Source organism: Paroedura picta, chromosome 16 (assembly GCF_049243985.1).
Source record: "Paroedura picta isolate Pp20150507F chromosome 16, Ppicta_v3.0, whole genome shotgun sequence".
Taxonomy (NCBI): Eukaryota; Metazoa; Chordata; class Lepidosauria; order Squamata; family Gekkonidae; genus Paroedura; species Paroedura picta.
Window position 1 is genome coordinate 29,079,621 of NC_135384.1, and position 18,140 is coordinate 29,097,760.

An 18,140-nucleotide genomic window follows, 5' to 3' on the forward strand; every position below is an offset into this window, starting at 1 on the left:
CACACTCCCCAACAAAATCTGGTTACTGACCTACCCTGTCCCTTTAATAACAGAAACTAACAGCTGATACCTTTCATGGCACCGGGATCAATAACCCTGCCTGGTAAAGCAACACCCCATAAGGCGGGGGCAAACTGCGGTTCTCCAGATGTCCCTGGCAGGGGCTTATGGTCATTGTAGTCCATGGCTACCTGGAGAGCCACCGTTTGGCTGGCAGGGACCCATGGTCATTGCAGTGCACGGCCATCTGGAGAGGTACCCAGGGGCTCATGATAACTGCAGCCCATGGCCATTTGCAAAGCTACCTTTTGGCAGGCAGGGACTCATGGTCATTGTAGTGCATGGCCACCCAGGCAGTAAAGAGACAGGACTTTGCTTCCCTCCCCCTCCTCCTCTGCAGAAAGCTGCTGTGAGCATCTCACCACGAAAGACAAAACCCAGGCAGCAACTAGAGTAAAGCAAACAGCTGGGGAAGGGGGCAGGTCTACTCTGGAGGAAGCCCCCACCGCCTCCAGGGGGCCCAGCGTGCCAACAGGCAGGGCTGGCGGCTCAGCAGGCGGGAGCCCCTCACAACAACCCTGCCAGGTAGGCCAGGCTGGCCCGACAGCCCCCCCCCCCGGCCTGACACGTCACTCAGCGGCCGCCCTCCCGCTCGCTGCTCGACTCACCCGGCCCGCCATCTTGCTCCGCCGCTGCCGACCGAGGGACTGGCCGGGGAAGCGGCGCGCCGGCGCGGAAGCGGCCCAGGGGGAGGAGCCGGGCGCGTGACGTCAGCGCCCGCTCTCAGCCCCGCCCCTCCGCTGCCTCTCCTCCCCGCTCCGCGGCCGGCGTCGTGGAGGCACTTCCGGGGGCCGCGCGGCCGGGCGCAGGACGCGCCCCGGAAGTAGAAGCCGTGGACGCCGGGAGCCAATCAAATGGGAGCCTTTTGCAGGCGGAGCGGTCGCTTCCGAGGCCAATGGCGCCGGCATGGAAGCGCGGGGTTGTTTTTGCGGGGCGGCAGGAGAAGGGGGCCATGGGGGAAATGGAGCTCTAGGGAGGAAATAAATTGGGGCGAATTAGTCGCCTGGGCCGTGGCATGATCGTCCTTTGCTAAAAAAGCTAATCGGTCCTCCGGGTTCAGTTGCCGCGCACAAAAACATTGGGGGGGGGGTCCTAAAAATGTCAAGGGTGGTAATTGGTGTCAGACCCCTCCCCAGATGAGAAAAGAAGTGTTTGAAAGAGACTAGTCGCTCGCCCCGCCCGAGCAGGAGGCATCCCCGCAAGTAATGAATGGCGTCATCTGCCCCTAAGCTCAGCCTCTTGTCCCGCAACCCTTCGGGAGGCGGGGACTCGTGTATGTTTCAAGGAAATCAGTGTGATCGAAGTACCTTGTTATCCAACCTGAAAGCCAGGATCCTGTTTCCCTGAGTGAGGAGTAGAGTTTCCAGATTCAGATCAGGAAACTCCTAGAAACAGACCTCAGTGGGTCCAGTGCTACAAAGTCCGCCTTTCAAAGCACCCCCCTTCTCCAGGAAGTCAGATCTCCATTGCTGGGAGATGAGCTGGAATTCCGGGAGATCTCCAGGTCCCACCTGGAGACGAGCATCTTTGCGCTTTACATGGTCTCCGAGTAGGGTCGCCAACCCCCAGGGAGCACCTGGCAATCTCCCGACGACTCCCCTGGAGAAAGGGGCTGCTCTGTAGGGCGGACTCGATGGCATTGCCCTGCGCCGAGGTCCCTCTCCTCCCCCCCCCCCCCAATCTCTCGGCATTTCCCGACCCCGATCTGCCCTCCCCACCCGACGGCCGCAGCGTCCCCCCTGGACGGCGTTGCCGTCGAGACTCCATTTCCCATCGACCCCTGCGTCGCCGAGCGAGCCGGGCCATGGGGTTCGAACCATAGAGTCCCGGCTCCCCGGAAGAGCGTCGTCGGGCTTCCGGCGGAAGCGGAGCGCTGTGGTTCCGCCCGGCGTGAGTGAGCGAGTTTTGGCTTTTCGGTTGAAAGATGGCGGCTGCGGCGGGCTTGGAGTTCCAGCGAGCCCAGTCCTTGCTCAGCACCGACCGCGAGGCCTCCATCGGCATCCTCCACTCCATCGGTGAGAAGGGCCCGCCGCGGGGGGCGCAGGGCGAGCAGGCGGGGAGGGAGGGGGGCCCATGGGCCGTTGCTGACTCACGACGCCCCTGCAGGCAGGCAAGGTGGGGGGGGGGAGCGGCAGGCAGGCAGGCAGGCGCCGCGGGGCCAGGCCGGGCCTCGGAGGGATATCGAGCCCGGCCTCTGCCTCGCTCCGCGGGGGACAACAGCGGGGCACAGAGGCAGGAGGATGTCCCAAGAGCCCTGCTGGGTCAGACCAGGGAGGGCCTATCCAGTCCAGCCTCCTGTCCCACTCAGGGGCCAACCAATTCCTCTGGAGGGCCAGCAACAGGGCAGGGAGGCCAGGGTCTTCATAAGAACAGCAGAAGAGCCCTGCTGGATCGGACCAGTGGCCCTTCTAGTCCAGCATCATGTCCCACACAGTGGCAAAACAGTTCCTCTGCAGAGTCAGTTCCTCTACAGGGCATGGAGGCTGATACCGCCTCCTGATAATAACACTAGAAGAGCCCTGCTGGATGAGACCACTGGCCCATCTAGTCCAGCCTCCCGTCTCACATGGGCCTAGCCAGTTACTGTGGAGGGACAAAAACAGGACACAGAGGCCAGGGTCTTCGTAAGAACATCAGAAGAGCCCTGCTGGAGCAGACCAGGGAGGGTCTCACACAGTGGCCTTCCACGGGGTATGTAGGCTGAGGGCTTTATTGGAACTTAAGACAAGCCCTGCTGGGTCAGACCAGGGGTGTCCATCCAGTCCAGCTCCTGTCTTGCACAGTGGCCATCCAGTTCCTCTGGAGGGCAAGCAACCCTCCAGAAGGGTCTTTATAAGAACATTAGAAGAGCCCTGGTGGATCAGACTAATAGTCCAGTGTCCCATCTCATGTGGCCAGCCTGTAGGGAGTCCGACACATTCCATAAATGTGTCTGACCCCCCTTTTACGGTCCTTGCTACATCCTCCAGCAGTCAGTTCTCCACGTTTGTCACTTGTCCTGCATCAATTGCCCATTAGCTTCAGTAAGTATCTCTGAATTCCAGTGTTATGGGACAGGGAACAACTGTAAATTCACTTTCTCCTTGCTCTGAATGTTTTTATAAACACATATACCCTTTCTTAGTCATCTTTCTTTTTGAGACTCGAGAGATAAAAGGAAAGACTAAAAAGTTGGGGGAGTGGGTTCCTACTAGAAAATATAAATGCTGGGATGGTGGTGTGCGTGGAGGAATTAGTGGCTTCTACCACTACTGTGTTTATCTCGTCTACTCCCTTGACCTGGCTGCCCAAACAATTATCCTGCCATATCTTAGGCTTTTCTGCCAGCTTCCCTCATTGGCTTCCAGCAAATCCCAAGTTAACAGCTACCAGCTCTGGTTTAAAAGGAATGGAAAGGTAGATTGGAGCAAGGAATGGAAGCAGTGAGAAAGGAATGGCAAGAAAGGCTGTTTGCCTGCTGGGAGAGAGCTGGGCTTGAAGGCTTGCTATTTTTGCTGATGAAGAATTCTTTTACCCAAGGCATGGTAGAGGCTGGGCTCACAAAAGTTTCCCAATCTTTGCCACTTTCTTCTGTGCTTTTGGTTGTGGTTCAGGTACAGGCTGGTAATAAACTATTTCTGTGTCATTTAAACTTAAACTGCTGATTGCTGGAAAGGAGACTGTACCAGTTCAAGCTCAAAGGCTTTTCTGGTCACTTAGCAAACCTCCTTGACAGAAGAGGACAAAAAGTATTCTGTGTGATTTACGAGTTTCAAAAGGAGGCTTGCAGCGGGCTTGGGAGATAAAGGGATGGCTGGTGTGAGATGGAAAAGATGGTGGGGAAGACGTTAGGCTGAGCAGGGGAGCTGTGTGAATGATGGTGAAGCTGTTAGCAAAATATCCGTGCAAGCTTCTTAGGGCTGGCCTCTCTAAGCTTGCCCGCACCTGTGGTCCCCTTCTGGCAGCATGGGGCATGCGCTCTACGGGTGCTCTCATCCAATCAGTCATGATTTAAGTTTGCTGACAGCTGCCAAGATGGCCCAGTGTACTAGACAGGTGGCTGAGTCAGAAATGTCATCAGAGAAGTAACAGTAGGTGCTGTGGGCAGATTTTGGATCATATATAATGCTTGAGATGTTCAAAGGGCCAAAAGTCTTTTCACAAAAGGTGTTCAGGAAGAAGATTATCTAGAAGTACTTCAGTGTCATGGTCAGGGACTTGAAAGCCTCCCTGTCTGGGCTGCTTTTTGCCAGTCTCTCTGCCAACTCCATTTTTTTACATCCACTTTTTGTTCTGGATTCAAGAGGCACTACTCTGTGTGCCCCACCAAATGGGACAAGGCTTTAGCTTTCTCCCCCTCCCCTAGCCGAATATAACCAGCTTGAGAGCATCTTCCTCTTTGTGGCACCTTTGCCCGCATAACTTAATTTACTTTACTCCATTTGTACTCTGCTTTCGACCCTTTGGGAGCCCAAAGCAGCTTTCTTACTCCTTCTTCATTTTATCCTCACAAAACTTTGTGAGGCAGGTTAGGCTGAGAATGTTGACACCCCCCCCCCCCATCTCACAGTAAATGTTTGTAGCAGACGGGGGGGGATTGGAACCTTTCCCTCCCAAATCCTGATCCAGTACTCTAACCACTGGACCACACTGCCTCTCTACTGACTTTGACAGCTGGGAGATTATGCTGTCAAGGGCTCCAGGCAAAGAGGAATCTTGGATCCTGCTACTTCGGGTTCAGTTCTCTGTGATGGGGGCAAGCGGGTGCAGTCAATCTGCCAAGGCACTTATTGTGTATTTAATATGTTCCCCATAGGCCAGAGTAGCATGTTCTGAAATGAACCCAATTGACACAGGATGGTAGGTGCTCTCTTAGGGGACACAGCTTGCTCATGCTGCGTGAAACTTTTGTTTGGGCCGCCTCACACCGTTGTGTTCGTGTTAGACCGTTGTCGATCAATTGCAAATAACCGTCTTTCTTTCTGGTCCTGTGCAAACCATCGTAGGTGTTGTTGTTTCTTTGTTGGCTTTTAAGGGGTGGTGGACTGAGAACCATTCCTCTTGACAGAACTGGCAGCTTCTCTTCTTGATGGGCTAAGTCGAAGTTGTAGCGATGAACTGTGACTTTTTGATAACTGGTTATGCAAAACTGCAGCGCGGTCTTGCTGAAGCCAGTCTGTGTTGTCCTGGGTTAGTCTCTGGCATGCTGATCGATGCGCCGTTCAAGTAATAAAAGGAGCAGGAGTGTAAGCTACTCCGAATATCCGTGGGGTTTTGCCTGTCCTTCCATGCAGAGACTGCCAAACGGATGACCAGCCCGCTCTTCCTAGCGTCGGGAAGCTCCAACTGTAGTATCTTATTTACAGTATCCAGTGACACGCTAAGGAGCGAAGGAGATTTATTTCACTCGCCTTCGTGGTGACGGTGTTCTGCCAAACAGGCTGGGTTACTCAAGCAGCCTGCAAATGGAATGCTCTTTGCTCCTGAGCTGCTGCTGCTGAAAACTCAGGCGTGGTGTTCCTTGTCAGATCCCTGGATCCTCGCGGCATCTGTCTTGCTGTCTCCCAGCGGTGCCATTGATCAGGTTAATTTTAGAAAGGAAAGGCAGGGCAAGACACGAGTGGTCCTTTACTCGATGGCTGCTGCTTCGCGTCACTCCGCCTTCTGCCCAGTTCTTACTTCTCCAATAAATACTTTGTCCTCGTAGTGAAGCGAGATGTCCAGGAGAATGACGAAGAGGCCGTGCAAGTCAAGGAGCAAAGCATCTTGGAGCTCGGCAGTCTCCTCGCCAAGACAGGGCAAGCTGAAGGTACGTCGAGACCCTGTTCACATGCCGCCTAGTTACCTGCTCCCGTGGTCTGGCCGTGAGTCGTGCCACGTTCACATGGACCCTTGTTCCCAGTTTGGGGTAGTGGCCAAAGGTGCTAGCTTCTAATCTGGAGAGCCGGGTTTGATTCCCTGCTCCTCCACATGGGGCCAGCTGGGTGACCTTGGGCTAGTCGCAGTTCTCGTAGAGCAGTTCTCTCAGAGCTCTCTTGGCCCCACCAACCTCCCGGGGTGCCTGTTATGGGGAGAGGAAGATGTGTGTAAAAAACCTGAGCTCTTCTAATTACTTACCACAGGCTTATCAAGCAAATGGTTATCTATAAGCTTGGAATTGTACAATGCTTTGTATGGTTATTATATTGTATTTAGTATGGCCGTTAGATATTCTGGCTCAGGACCTTGCATCCAAAGATTGCGCTTCATGGTGAAGCCTCCCTCTGCTCAAATACGCCTCATGCCCTGGGGGTGGTCATTCCCAAATTGTCAGCTGGGGTTCCGGGGGCCTCCGTTTCATTCCCCCCCCCCCGTGCCTGAAACGCACTGGCTGACTACTTTGTCTGTGTTGCAGAGCTCGGAGGACTCTTGAAGTACGTGCGTCCTTTCTTGAACTCCATCAGCAAGGCCAAGGCAGCCCGCCTGGTTCGCTCCCTGCTAGACCTGTTCCTCGACATGGAAGCAGCAACAGGACAAGAGGTGAGGCAGGGAGGGGGGCATTTGGGCACGGGCCTGCCTCCTCCAAAGTGCAGAAGCCTTGCAGGGATTCTTGGGTGTCCTCTTCCCACGGGCCATGTTCAGAGAAAAGCAGTCTGGGGAGAGTAGCAGCAGATGTAGAAGAAAGTTTGACCGTGTTTCCTTTTCCGAAGGTTGACTTGTGTCTTGAATGCATCGAGTGGGCCAAATCAGAGAAGAGGACGTTCTTGCGCCAAGCTCTGGAGGTACGTTTTAAAGTCATCTTTCCGCGCATTTGGTTTTCTGGCCTCTTGTGCAGCGCACAAGGGTCTTCCCAGCGTGGCTGAAGTCAAGCTATGGCCATCATTTTATAGCTGGCTCCACTTCCTACCGCAACCATTTTGTTGCTATGCCCACCGCAGTGCGTCAGGAAAAGATTGGGGGGACCCTTGGTGTAGGGCAGGCGTAGTCAACCTGTGGTCCTCCAGATGTTCATGGACTACAATTCCCATGAGCCCCTGCCAGCGTTTGCTGGCAGGGGCTCATGGGAATTGTAGTCCATGGACATCTGGAGGACCACAGGTTGACTACCCCTGGTGTAGGGGATTGTGGGGAAGAGGCTGTGTACGTATCCTTGGCTACAGGCAAGATGATCAGCTGTTGGCAGGGGGTTGTGGGAATTGTAGTCCATGGACATCTGGAGAGCCACAGTTTGGCCACCACTGGCCTGTCAGCAAAATGAGTGTCTTTGGGCCATCCCTCTTGTCTCTGGGATCCATCTCCCTCTGCCGGGGACGTCTTCCCCTTGAAACTCGCTATTTTTTCCTGCAGAGCCCCACCCACCCAAAGCATTTACAACTGGGCAATGGCCATCCCATTTGCTCTCCTTGTCAAACCTTCCAGGTCTTGCCCGTTCCTTGCCTTCTGCAGTGTTCACTGGAAGATTGGCTCCTAGATGTTTTTGCCTGAGTGTCCGGGGCAGTCAAGTCAGAGCTGGCTTATGGTGATTCCAGAGGGTTTCCCAAGGCAAGAGTCAAGCAGAGCGGGTTGGCCGTTGTCTGCCTCTGCAGAGCTACCCCGGACTTCCTTCGCATTCTCCCAGCTAGCTTAGCTTTCGACAGCTGCCGAGATTGAGCTGGCCTGGGCTGGAATGGTCAGGGTATTTGTATTTCTAGTTGAATTTTAATTTAAAATTAATTTTTAAAAAACTTTCCCTTTTGCAGGCAAGACTGGTGTCCTTGTACTTTGACACTAAAAGGTACCAGGAGGCGTTACAGTTGGGTAAGATGACGTCCAGTTGGCATTAACACTGTCGTAAGCTTCAGATTGTACTTCCCGAAAGGTTTTCATCGTCGTATTGCATATTTGGCATGAGAAAAATGGCATTTCGCTTGCTGCAAAAGAGAGAAAAATGTTTTGCAGGGATTGTTTAGTGCAGGGGCAGTCAACCTGTGATCCTCCAGTTGTCCATGGACTACATTTCCCATGAGCCCCTGCCAGCGTTTGCTGGCAGGGGCTCATGGGAATTGTAGTCCATGGACATCTGGAGGACCACAGGTTGACTGCCCCTGGTTTAGTGCACTCCCACGCAAAGTCTGTGAGGAAATGACATCAGTTGGCCACGCCATGCGCCCCCCCCCCCCCCCCCGTGTCATGTCATCCAGAATTCGCACACAAATCCTGGTAAACTCAAAACACTTTTTTAAAAAAGTTCTTTGAGTCAGGCTCCTCTCCCCTCCAACCAAGGTCCATGACTCACCAAGGGCTTTCTGCGGCTTTTAGTCCACCTGTGGGCAGCAGTAGGCTGCGGGAGGGGCCCTCTACCCACCACCCAAGGCCCAGATGTTGCAGAAGGCCCCTCGGCCACCCTCAAGCTAAACAAAAGAGCAGCCCTCCCAACCCCAAGGAAGGACTCGCTTCGCTCACTGACTCAGGTCGACAAAGTGGTGGGAGCCTCGGCCAGCAAAGGTTTGAAGGGCCAGGGCCCTTCCCCTTCCAACCCCCTCCAGGCCTGTGACTGGCCACTTTGGGAGGGGGCGGGTCAACTTGCCCATATAAGGGAGCTTGATTTTATTTAATTATCAGGTTAAACATCCCAACACGCCAGGGCACCAGTGGCGCACCAGTGTGTTGTGAGAGTCCCTGCTCTAGTCATTCTGCTCTGCTAGTGCTCTGTGCCCACGACTGCATCGTTTGTTTGTTTCGTGGCCTTGCTCAGGACAAAGCATTTATTCTGAGGGTTTCTCAGGCGGCCTCCTCCGGTGCATTGCTTTCTCCAGGCTCACAGCTCCTGCGGGAGCTGAAGAAGATGGACGACAAGGCCCTCCTCGTGGAAGTCCAGCTGCTGGAGAGCAAGACGTATCACGCCTTGAGCAACCTGCCGAAAGCCAGAGCAGCGCTGACCTCGGCCCGGACCACAGCCAACGCCATCTATTGCCCTCCCAAGCTGCAGGCAGCCCTGGACATGCAGTCAGGTAGGCGGGGCAGCCATGCAGTTCATCCATCGGGGGGGGAGGGGGGGCTCCTCTTCCTGTTGGACCAGGGCCACTAGTTATGAAGGATATCACGGCAATGTGTTGTCTGAAAATTAGAAGGTGGTGCTTCCATGCTCACTTGGCCTTGGGCCTGTGACCTCTTGCGGGGAAAGCAGCAGAATTTTTGAAACCCAAATGACAACCAGTATTAGAACAAAGTTAGAGTCCTGGAGCACCTTGAAGACCAGCAAAGATTGACAAAAAGCCCACCCGCCCTCTCCCCGAGACACCCAGCCTGGGAAGATTTATCAAACAAACTAGAAAGGGAGCATAGACCATGCACTAAGCAAACAGAAAAGGACATGTTCGTGTATATTCAGCTACCAAATTAAATAATGTAGACAATACAGCATATCTTGCAACAATACTATATTCATGAACGATGCAATTAGTGCATAGATTAATATGAGCCAGCCACACAGGCTTTTGCAAGCCAAAAGAAATGAGCACCACAGATAATGCAGTAATAAACAATCCAGAGCAGGATAACGGAATGTGAACAGAGTTTGGCAGCCAAGTGCAACACAAAGGGTGTTTATCTTCTCATAAACAAAACTGTACCCAAGGAGAATTCACATCCAACATGCCTTTCGCCCCACAACAGGCTTCTTCAAGGGGCAGGCCTCCAGAAACAATAGCATAAATCTTACAAAAACAAAAAGAAAATGCCCTGTTTTAATACACCTGCAAAATGTTTTGATGCAAATATCCCCAGGCAGAATAATGTCTCGATGTCTTCCCAGCACTCTGAATCTGTGTAAAACTTTGAAATTGGAAAAGGCTTCTGATGTGGCAACACACCAAAAAACAAAACAGACTCCAGAGAACAAAAAAGTTGATGACGTTATTGTTATTATTATTATTATTATTATTTAATTTTTAGACCGCCCTTCTCCCAATAGGTCTCAGGGCGGTTTACAACATAAATAGTTAAAACACAATAAAATCCCCATAAAAACCCCAATTAAAAGTTACATATAACATATCACATAACATATAGCGGCGGTGGTCACAATTCTGATCTTAGTTCAGCCGCAGACGCAGAAAGAATTATAAATGGAAAGAAGCATAGGTCCCTTATACCACTAATAAATTTTGAAGAACGTGACTCATTTTTCAAAACTATGAAACTGAAACATAATAATATTAAACCGACTGACAAGCACGAAGGCTAAGAATAAATGGTTGCAGCCCGGCTTAAAGAGGGAACAAGAAATATGAGAGAAACTTGCCAGGGGGAGTGGCCTTCCTGTGGGATTTAAGAAACCTCAGCATGCCAGAATTCCTCAGAAGAGCATTCAAGCCAATGATGTCTAATGCCAGACCTGTTCTCTGCTTGGCCCCCCGTTTGCAAACAGGCATCATCCACGCAGCGGAAGAGAAAGACTGGAAGACCGCTTACTCCTATTTCTACGAGGCGTTCGAGGGTTACGACTCCATCGACAGCCCCAAAGCCATCACGGCCCTGAAATACATGCTCCTGTGCAAGATCATGCTGAACTCGTACGTGTGGCCCCGCCCGTTTCCTCTTGCCCCCCACTCCCCATTACCGTGCCAAGCATTCTGCCGTCAGGATCCCTGCTGTAATCGGAGGCCCCTTAATGTGTGGGACAGGGGTAGTCAAACTGCGGCCCTCCAGATGTCCATGGACTACAATTCCCAGGAGCCCCCTGCCAGCATTTGCTGGCAGGGGGCTTCTGGGAATTGTAGTCCATGGACATCTGGAGGGCCGCAGTTTGACTACCCCTGGTGTGGGTGCCAGTTGTAAACAAACCGGAGCGTGTCCAGAGGAGGGCAGCAAAGGTGGTGAGGGGTTTGGAGACCAAGACGTATGAAGAAAGGTTGGGGGAGCTTGATCTGTTTAGCCTAGAGAGGAGACGACTGAGAGGGGATCTGATAAACATTCATGACCACAAGTAATCAGCGTTTCTTGATTTGCGTTCTCTCCCCAGGCCAGAGGATGTACAGGCGCTGGTGAGCGGGAAGCTTGCGCTGCGGTATGCTGGCAGGCAGGTATGGGAACGCCGTCTTCATATTTTGTCTAGATCAGTGGTTCTCACCCTTCCTAATGCCACGACCTCATGTTGTGGTGACCCCCAACTATAAAATGATGCAAGTGTTCTTTCACAGAAATTAAACTGAAACTGACCAATGGCGTGAAGATCCATGGTTCAGGAATGTATAGAAATTGGTTATAAATTGTATATAAATTAGCGGGCACCTTCAGGAGAAGCAGCGACAGTGGCAGCGCCCCCCCCCAGCCAAGCTGCTTGCCCTGCCACGACCCCTTTGAAAGTGTCGCTTGACCCCCAAAGGGGTCCCGACCCCCAGGTTGAGAACCACTGGTCTAGATGGCTTGTTTTCAGCAGTCATTTTGGACTGCTTGCCTCTGTGACGTATTTCAGTAAATAGCAATAGAATTCAATCGCCGTCCATCCTTTGTCAAGGATCTTTCCCGGTTTTCCTTTTGGGCTGCTGGAAGATTCCCCCCTCCCACTTGGGAGGCCCTGAAAAGCATGAATGGCGCAGACACAGCATGCTTTTGCCGTGACCCAGCATAACACCAGTACTGTCTCTATTCTTTGCAGACGGAAGCACTAAAGTGCGTGGCACAGGCCAGTAAGAACCGGTCACTGGACGACTTCAAAAAGGTGAGCCAGCCAATTGGAAACAGGGCGGATTTTCCTGGCATGGGGTACAATTAAATCCTGTCTTTTGAAAGCTGGAAATGTGGAGATTGGTGTTCCCCGTAAGCCCAGTGGGTGCGTGGGCACTCATTAAGACCAGAAGCTCTTCTTAGCAGCCGTCTGGAGCTTTTTGGCTCTGTCCCTGGCCCCAGCTTGGTGGGATGCTCTGCCAACTGAGAGACGGACCTCGGACAGTTCCCCATGGCTTGTAAGACCAGAGTTATTCTGCCAGCCCTACAGTTGAGGCCAAAAACTTCTAATCTGCTCCCTTCCCTGTCAGAATCCACCAACCGATAAAAATGACCATCTCTACGATTCTCTCCCCCCCCTTCTCATGATAGAAAGAGCAGGCAATTAATTTTCATCCATGTTTTAACGCCCGTCTTCCACACAGAGATTAAATGGCACACAAGCTGTGGAAGTCCCACCACCTCTTCTTCTCTGGGAATGCTCTTATATAATGCAGCACGTGCAGGAGGCCTGGATCAGTCTTTTTTGGAGGGGAGGGGGCGGGTTGACCCAGGGGAACACTTCCCTCTTTTGGCTGGGACGGGTTGCAAGCTGTGCTCGCGTTACTGGCTGAACCTGGCACCCTTGTCTTCCGCAGGCTCTGAAAGATTATAAAGTGGAACTCAGGGACGACCCCATCATCAATACACATTTGGGCAAACTCTATGATAACTTATTGGAACAGAACCTGATCCGGGTCATTGAGCCGTTCTCCAGAGTGCAGGTAGGGAAGACTTCCGGAGCGTCCGCATCCTTGGTTCTCTACGTCCAGGAGGCACAGAAGGTCACCTGCCTCGATTTCCCAGTTAAACCTCAAAAGCCAACCATCTCCTCTCCTGGCAGAGCTGTGAGCATTGAGGATGGCATGCATGGGGAATAATGCTCGTTGCGGGCAGCCGTTGTGGCTCCGAGATCAGTTCCTGCCAATTCTCCCACCTGCCTTGACATGTGCATAAAAAATCTTCATCACTATTGACCGAGGAGTGAATTTTCTTGGAAAGCTGTGTGGATCTTCCTTTGTTTTTCTCTGCACCGGCAGGGGAGTGTGTTTTCTACGGAGTAGGTTAGAGTCTGAAGTGATGGATAAATCTCCAGGGTAGGAAAGGCTATAAGAGAACAAGAACGGAACGGTGCATTTATAGAGTGATTTTTGGCTTGTGTTCCCTGTATACCTGCCCAAACTGTTCAGTGACATTGTTGAGCAGAGGTTATAGGAGGATCCCTCCCCCTCCTCGGGGATCAGAAGGGATTGTCCCGATACACAGATTCGTATTCAGGCAGGGATTCCTAACCTTGGGATTATGCAAGAGCTCCCCGGGGATTAGGCGGCCCTTCCCAGGAGCTCCGGTGGCTGCTGACATCACTAGATGTCACTGGAGCCCACTTCCCCTGATGCTCTACAGGCCTCAGCTCTTTCTCCACAGTGGAAATGGTAAATGATCAATTGATTGACTGGCTCCCGCACCCACTTCCGTGAAGGGCCACATTGCACTTCCGGGGTTCCTCAGAGCTTGGAAATATTTCAGGGGTTCCTCCATGGTCTGAAGGCTGGAAAAGGCTGCATTAGGGAGACAAGAAATCTAGCCAAAGGGACCAGTTGAATAATGGGAGAAATGTACATTGTGGCCTAAATGTTTTCTATAGACAGAATCGGCCACACTCACGGATGCTAATCTAGATTCCAGTTGGTGGCCCTGTTGGTCCGCAGCAGCAGAACAAAGTTTGAGTCCAGGGCACCTTGGAGGCCAACCGAGTTTTATGCACAATATATAAGCAAAGCAAGTTTTATTCTTGAATAAAACTTTGTTGTTCCTAAAGGTGCCCCTGGAGTCAAACTTTGTTCAGACGCAAACCTACAATCTGCAGGTTCCACCAGCACTTCCTGTGTGCTTTGAGCACCTTTCCTCGGCTAGCTTTACCGTGAAAGCGACCTTTTTTTTTAAAAAAAAAAAAGTGTTTTCCTCCCTGTCTGAATTCCTTTTTCTTTTTCAGATTGAACACATATCTAGCCTTATCAAGTTGTCAAAGGTAAGAGCCCGGGGGACAAACAGTCTCAACGCGGTGGCATTCTTGTGAACAGCCTTGGTAGACGGGGCAGCTGTGAAGAACAGAATCCACTCTGTTAAAACAGACCCCCCCCCCCCCAAAAAAAAAAAACACAAGCTGCTTTAAGGAGCTGATCCTTCTTGGTGCTCTGAAAGAAAAATATCTTCTGTTCTCTCAAGGCTGGAAAATGCCCATGCATGAACTGCATTTAAATGCATGAGGTGCATTTATTGCGTTCCAGCCATGGTAGACACAGCTATTTCTGCAGGGCGGCTAAAGCGTACAGCACTAGAATGCATTGACCTGCCCTGCATAATAGAAGCTGGTTCCTCCTCCAGAGCAAATTTGTGGCGAGGATTCCTTTATTTGTGGGAGGAGGGAGGGGGCAGCAGCTTCTTGGTTCCTGCTAAAAGGCTCATGGCGCCCCTCGTGGAGGTCATACTTGTCACTCCGTAAAGCGGCAGCGTTTCTGGTTGGCAAGATCTGCTGGCTCTGCTGTCAGGTCAAAGAGGGCTGACTGTCATCTGGTCCCATTTCAGGCGGATGTGGAAAGGAAGCTTTCACAGATGATCCTGGACAAGAAGTTCCACGGTGAGTCTCTCTCTTGCCTCCCGATACTCCCGTTCATGTCTCCTCCGTGGCTCGGCAGCCACGAGGACTTGCTTGGGCTGCCTTGGGTCTCCAGGTGCTCTGTCCTCATGGCCTGGGGCTCCTGGGAATTGTAGTCCATGGACACCTGGAGAAGCCACCGTTTGGCCACCCCTGGCGCAGACTTTTAAACGTCTCCCCGCATTCCACTCTGAGGCTGCTCAAGAGCTGATTCGGCCCTGTTAATTCGGGCGGCGGTGGATGAAGAAGGGGTCTGTGGCAAAGCAGCACCTTCCCGAGACCCTTAACTCAAGGCTGGCCCCCACCCCCCACCCCACCGTCTCTCTCTCTAGGTATCCTCGACCAAGGGGAAGGCGTCTTGATTATTTTCGATGAACCGCCTGTAGACAAAACGTACGAAGCTGCCCTGGAGACCATTCAGAACATGAGCAAAGTGGTGGATTCATTATACAACAAAGCCAAGAAGCTGACATAGGTGAGGGGCTCCTGCAGCCCACCCGGGGGGCTCTGACCCATCTCTTGGTGCCCTTTCTCGGGGGGCCGTTGAGATTGAGGTGGCACCATCCTTTTTATTATTTCTTTTTTTCTGTCTTGCAGAGTTGGGAACTGTAGCTTTGGAGATTGGGTGCGTGAAACCTTTTTTTTGGGGGGGGGGCAACGGGCTAGAAGACTGGTGGTTTTTTTCCTCTCCCCCACCCCCCATTTTGCTCTACTTTTTCACTTGGAAAGTTTTAAGACTTCCTCATCTGATCCATCCTGTCTCTACGATTGTGTGTTCCAGTTTCCATGTAACCTTTCACCTGCCGAACTTTGTACTGGGATGGGAAAATAATGTTTTAAAAAGGAAAAAAAAACACGATTTTTTTTTGTGGGGAAGGGGAAGGGGGAGGAAGCCGTGGCAGTATCCCGAATAAAAGGAGAGGCGTATGCGACCTTTAAATAAAAACAAAAGTGATTCCCATTTTCTTGAGGGTGGCAGGGAGGGGAGGCAGAATTGTATGTCGGTGGTAGGAACTCTGCCACCAGAGGAATGCTCCAGAGGAGAACGAAATTCCCACACAGCAGGGAAATTCCCATACAGTTCCCTGGCACACCATATAAACTACTATTATTGTATGCATGCGTTCATGCACGCAGAAGCTGTGGCCAGTTACGGCATCTTGCCTATCAGCAAGAAGCCCCTGCAGGTCCATCCCTCCAAAAAAAACCCTCCCTCCAGAGCTTTCCTTGCAGGAATTTTGGCCCCTGTAGAGCCACCGGTTAGAAAGCGAGGACTTGAGTTAACACGTGGAGTGTTTCACAGCCAAAGTGAAATCGGCTTTTCGTCCTCTGCCATTGACACTACAGAAAGAACTGGGGGAGGGGGCTCTCTTGATCAAATGTTCTGTTGAATTCTTGGGTGCCTTGAATGCCCCAGAGCCTGCTTGAATGCATTTTCCCCCCTGTGATTTGCTGCCACGGTCTCATCCGTAACTGAACATTTCCTGGTTCTGTACTGCGTGATGTCCCCTCCCGTCCCACAATGACAAGGTATACACTTGCCCTAACACTTCCCGAGATGTGCATTTGGAAGTGCAGTGGGGAGCATGTGTTTACGAAAAGGTTGTTCTTTTGTTTAAGAGTGGAGTTGAGTTTAGCGTTTTAGAATTTCCGGGCCGTTCCTGGGCTGCCCAGAATTTCCTTAATTTTGTGCGACTCCCCAAGCATCCACCAGGGGGAGGTATACCCTTGTTCTGAGGACCCCATGACAGCCACCGAAAACACTACCCCCCCCCCCAGGGTGTCATTCTCCCCACCCGCCCATCTCTTCCGGGATAAATGCGTTTGCATCCCAGTGCTTAACTGTTTCCTGCTCCAAACTGGAGGCAAGGAAGATCCCGTTCGAATACCTACAATGCCCCTGGGGTGACCCTGAGAGCAAGCAGGGCAGAGAAGGGATCCTGGCCTGCCCCTGTGACTGTCTTAGCAGCCAACCCGCCGGGAGGGGAGTGGGGAGTGGGGAACTCCGCACAGAGGCCCTGGTTCTTGGCAGCATCCCCATGCCTGTCAAAAAGAACCCTTCAGTTGCTCCCTATCAGCATGGGGAATTCTGGGGGGAAGGGGGAAGATGACTGTCAGGCCCAGCCTCCCGCCGTACGCTGAAATTATTTTCCACGTGTCACTGACATCAAGGTAGCGTAGCCTCTGGCCGTGCTGCCCTCTTCCCTCGACGCGTCTCGACCTTCATTTTGTAGAATTACTCTCCTGTACCGTGAGATATTTTTGCATTTGCATGCAGTCGTTCCGCTGGCTGACCCACCCTCTCTGTCCCTCTGACCTGCTTCTCTCCCTGTTTCTTTCACTCTGTCTTTGTCTCAGCCAGTCAGTTGTTCGGGGAGGTAATTTTTTAAAAAAAGAAACTTCAGTCTCGGGGAGGGTTTCGGCACCACGGATTCCAAATGTACAAACGGTTCACGCTCAACACACACCAGGTATATCTGATGTTCAGATGGCATACAAATAAATTTTTTTTTTCAAAAACCAAGTCTCTTTGTCTTCACGGAAGTGGCGCTGGCCCGGCCGCGCCTGACTTCTCTGGCCCCCAAAAGCGACTCGCCACTGGATGTGACCAGTGTTAGGCTGGGCTAATAGGATAAAAATGAAAACAGGTGCTTTAGGTCTTGTAGAGCAATGGGAGGTGGGCTCTAGCAATGTCAGCGGGCGGGCCAACTTCCCCGCTAGGCTGTGAACCCCTCAGGAACTCTGATTGGGAGTCCCTGCCCTGCATAAAGATCCTGACATGCAAGTTGTGTTTACTTTTAGAGGATTTTTATCCTGGCTTTTGCCCTGGGATCTGAGGCCTACCAGGCGTACCAGACCTGTCTGAGAGGTCCGACCCTCAGCCTCCTTTTTGGCTGCCTTTAAAATATCTGCCAGGGCCCCAGTTCTTTTGAGCTTACGGGCAACTGGGGGATTTGGCCGCAGGGTGGAGGGCACAAGAGGCAATGGTTCTGGAGCGCAGGGGAGGGGAGGGGGTGACTTTTAAAACATCCACTGCGAAATAATAAAACCAGCACAGGTACGAGCTGTCCCTGAAGGATGGAGCAGACAGACCGAAAGAGGGCATCCCGGGTTTATAGATCATTTGGCTTGCTTAGTATTCAAAATGCCACAGGGCTTTGCCTGGCTTACTGTTCAATATTTAATTTCTTGATACGTAGAATATATATATATAACGTGTGTTACATTCTCTTCCCCCCCCCTCCCGGGGTGGGGAGGAAATATCACTTGACATCAGAGGAATTGGAAAGAGAAAAAGGAAGAAAAGGGGAAAAAAGCCTTAACACAAGCTAAATTGAATGAAGAGCCAAAAAGGTTACAAAGGACTGCGTGTCCATGCCCAAGAATTCTATTAGTCGTGTTTTAACATTAAATATTGACAGAGACACGGAAATATGCATGTGTTTATTACAAAGTGAAATTTTAAAAGACATATTGGCCCTGGGGGCAGCCTCAATTAAGAGCCTGATTGTACGGTGACCAGCGGAAATGACTCATGTATTTCGGCCTGCTGGCCTTCCTCTGTGGTCAAAGACATAATCTTGCAACGCAACCCTCATTTCCTATCAGAAATATTTTGATGAAGATCGTCTGCTACCCAAGCGGTCTCATTCTCCATGGGTTGCTACCATGGTCAGCGACACTTTGCTGTTGCCATGCCTCAGTCGCGTATATTTCACCC

At 51.8% G+C, this 18,140-nt stretch overlaps 2 protein-coding genes across 3 annotated transcripts in view; one reads left to right on the forward strand and one right to left on the reverse strand.

The window, feature by feature from the left end:
* The window catches only part of NSF (N-ethylmaleimide sensitive factor, vesicle fusing ATPase), a 47,442-nt gene extending 46,598 nt beyond the window's left edge, over nucleotides 1–844 (reverse strand). For both annotated transcript variants that reach the window (XM_077313677.1, XM_077313678.1), the window contains exon 1: nucleotides 669–844. In XM_077313677.1, the coding sequence (XP_077169792.1) occupies nucleotides 669–680 (12 nt within the window). In that variant the 5' untranslated portion in view covers nucleotides 681–844. The remainder of the gene's footprint in view (nucleotides 1–668) is intronic.
* A 1,057-nt stretch (nucleotides 845–1,901) lies between these two features.
* On the forward strand, nucleotides 1,902–16,939 carry PSMD11 (proteasome 26S subunit, non-ATPase 11). The gene is made up of 14 exons (XM_077313834.1): nucleotides 1,902–2,075; nucleotides 5,747–5,848; nucleotides 6,434–6,558; nucleotides 6,729–6,800; nucleotides 7,758–7,815; nucleotides 8,814–9,008; nucleotides 10,427–10,571; nucleotides 11,021–11,081; nucleotides 11,657–11,719; nucleotides 12,363–12,488; nucleotides 13,757–13,792; nucleotides 14,350–14,401; nucleotides 14,752–14,894; nucleotides 15,017–16,939. The coding sequence occupies exons 1-13, from the start codon at nucleotides 1,985–1,987 to the stop codon at nucleotides 14,892–14,894; spliced, it is 1,269 nt and encodes a 422-aa protein (XP_077169949.1). The 5' UTR covers nucleotides 1,902–1,984; the 3' UTR covers nucleotides 15,017–16,939.
* The last annotated feature ends 1,201 nt before the right edge of the window (nucleotides 16,940–18,140 follow it).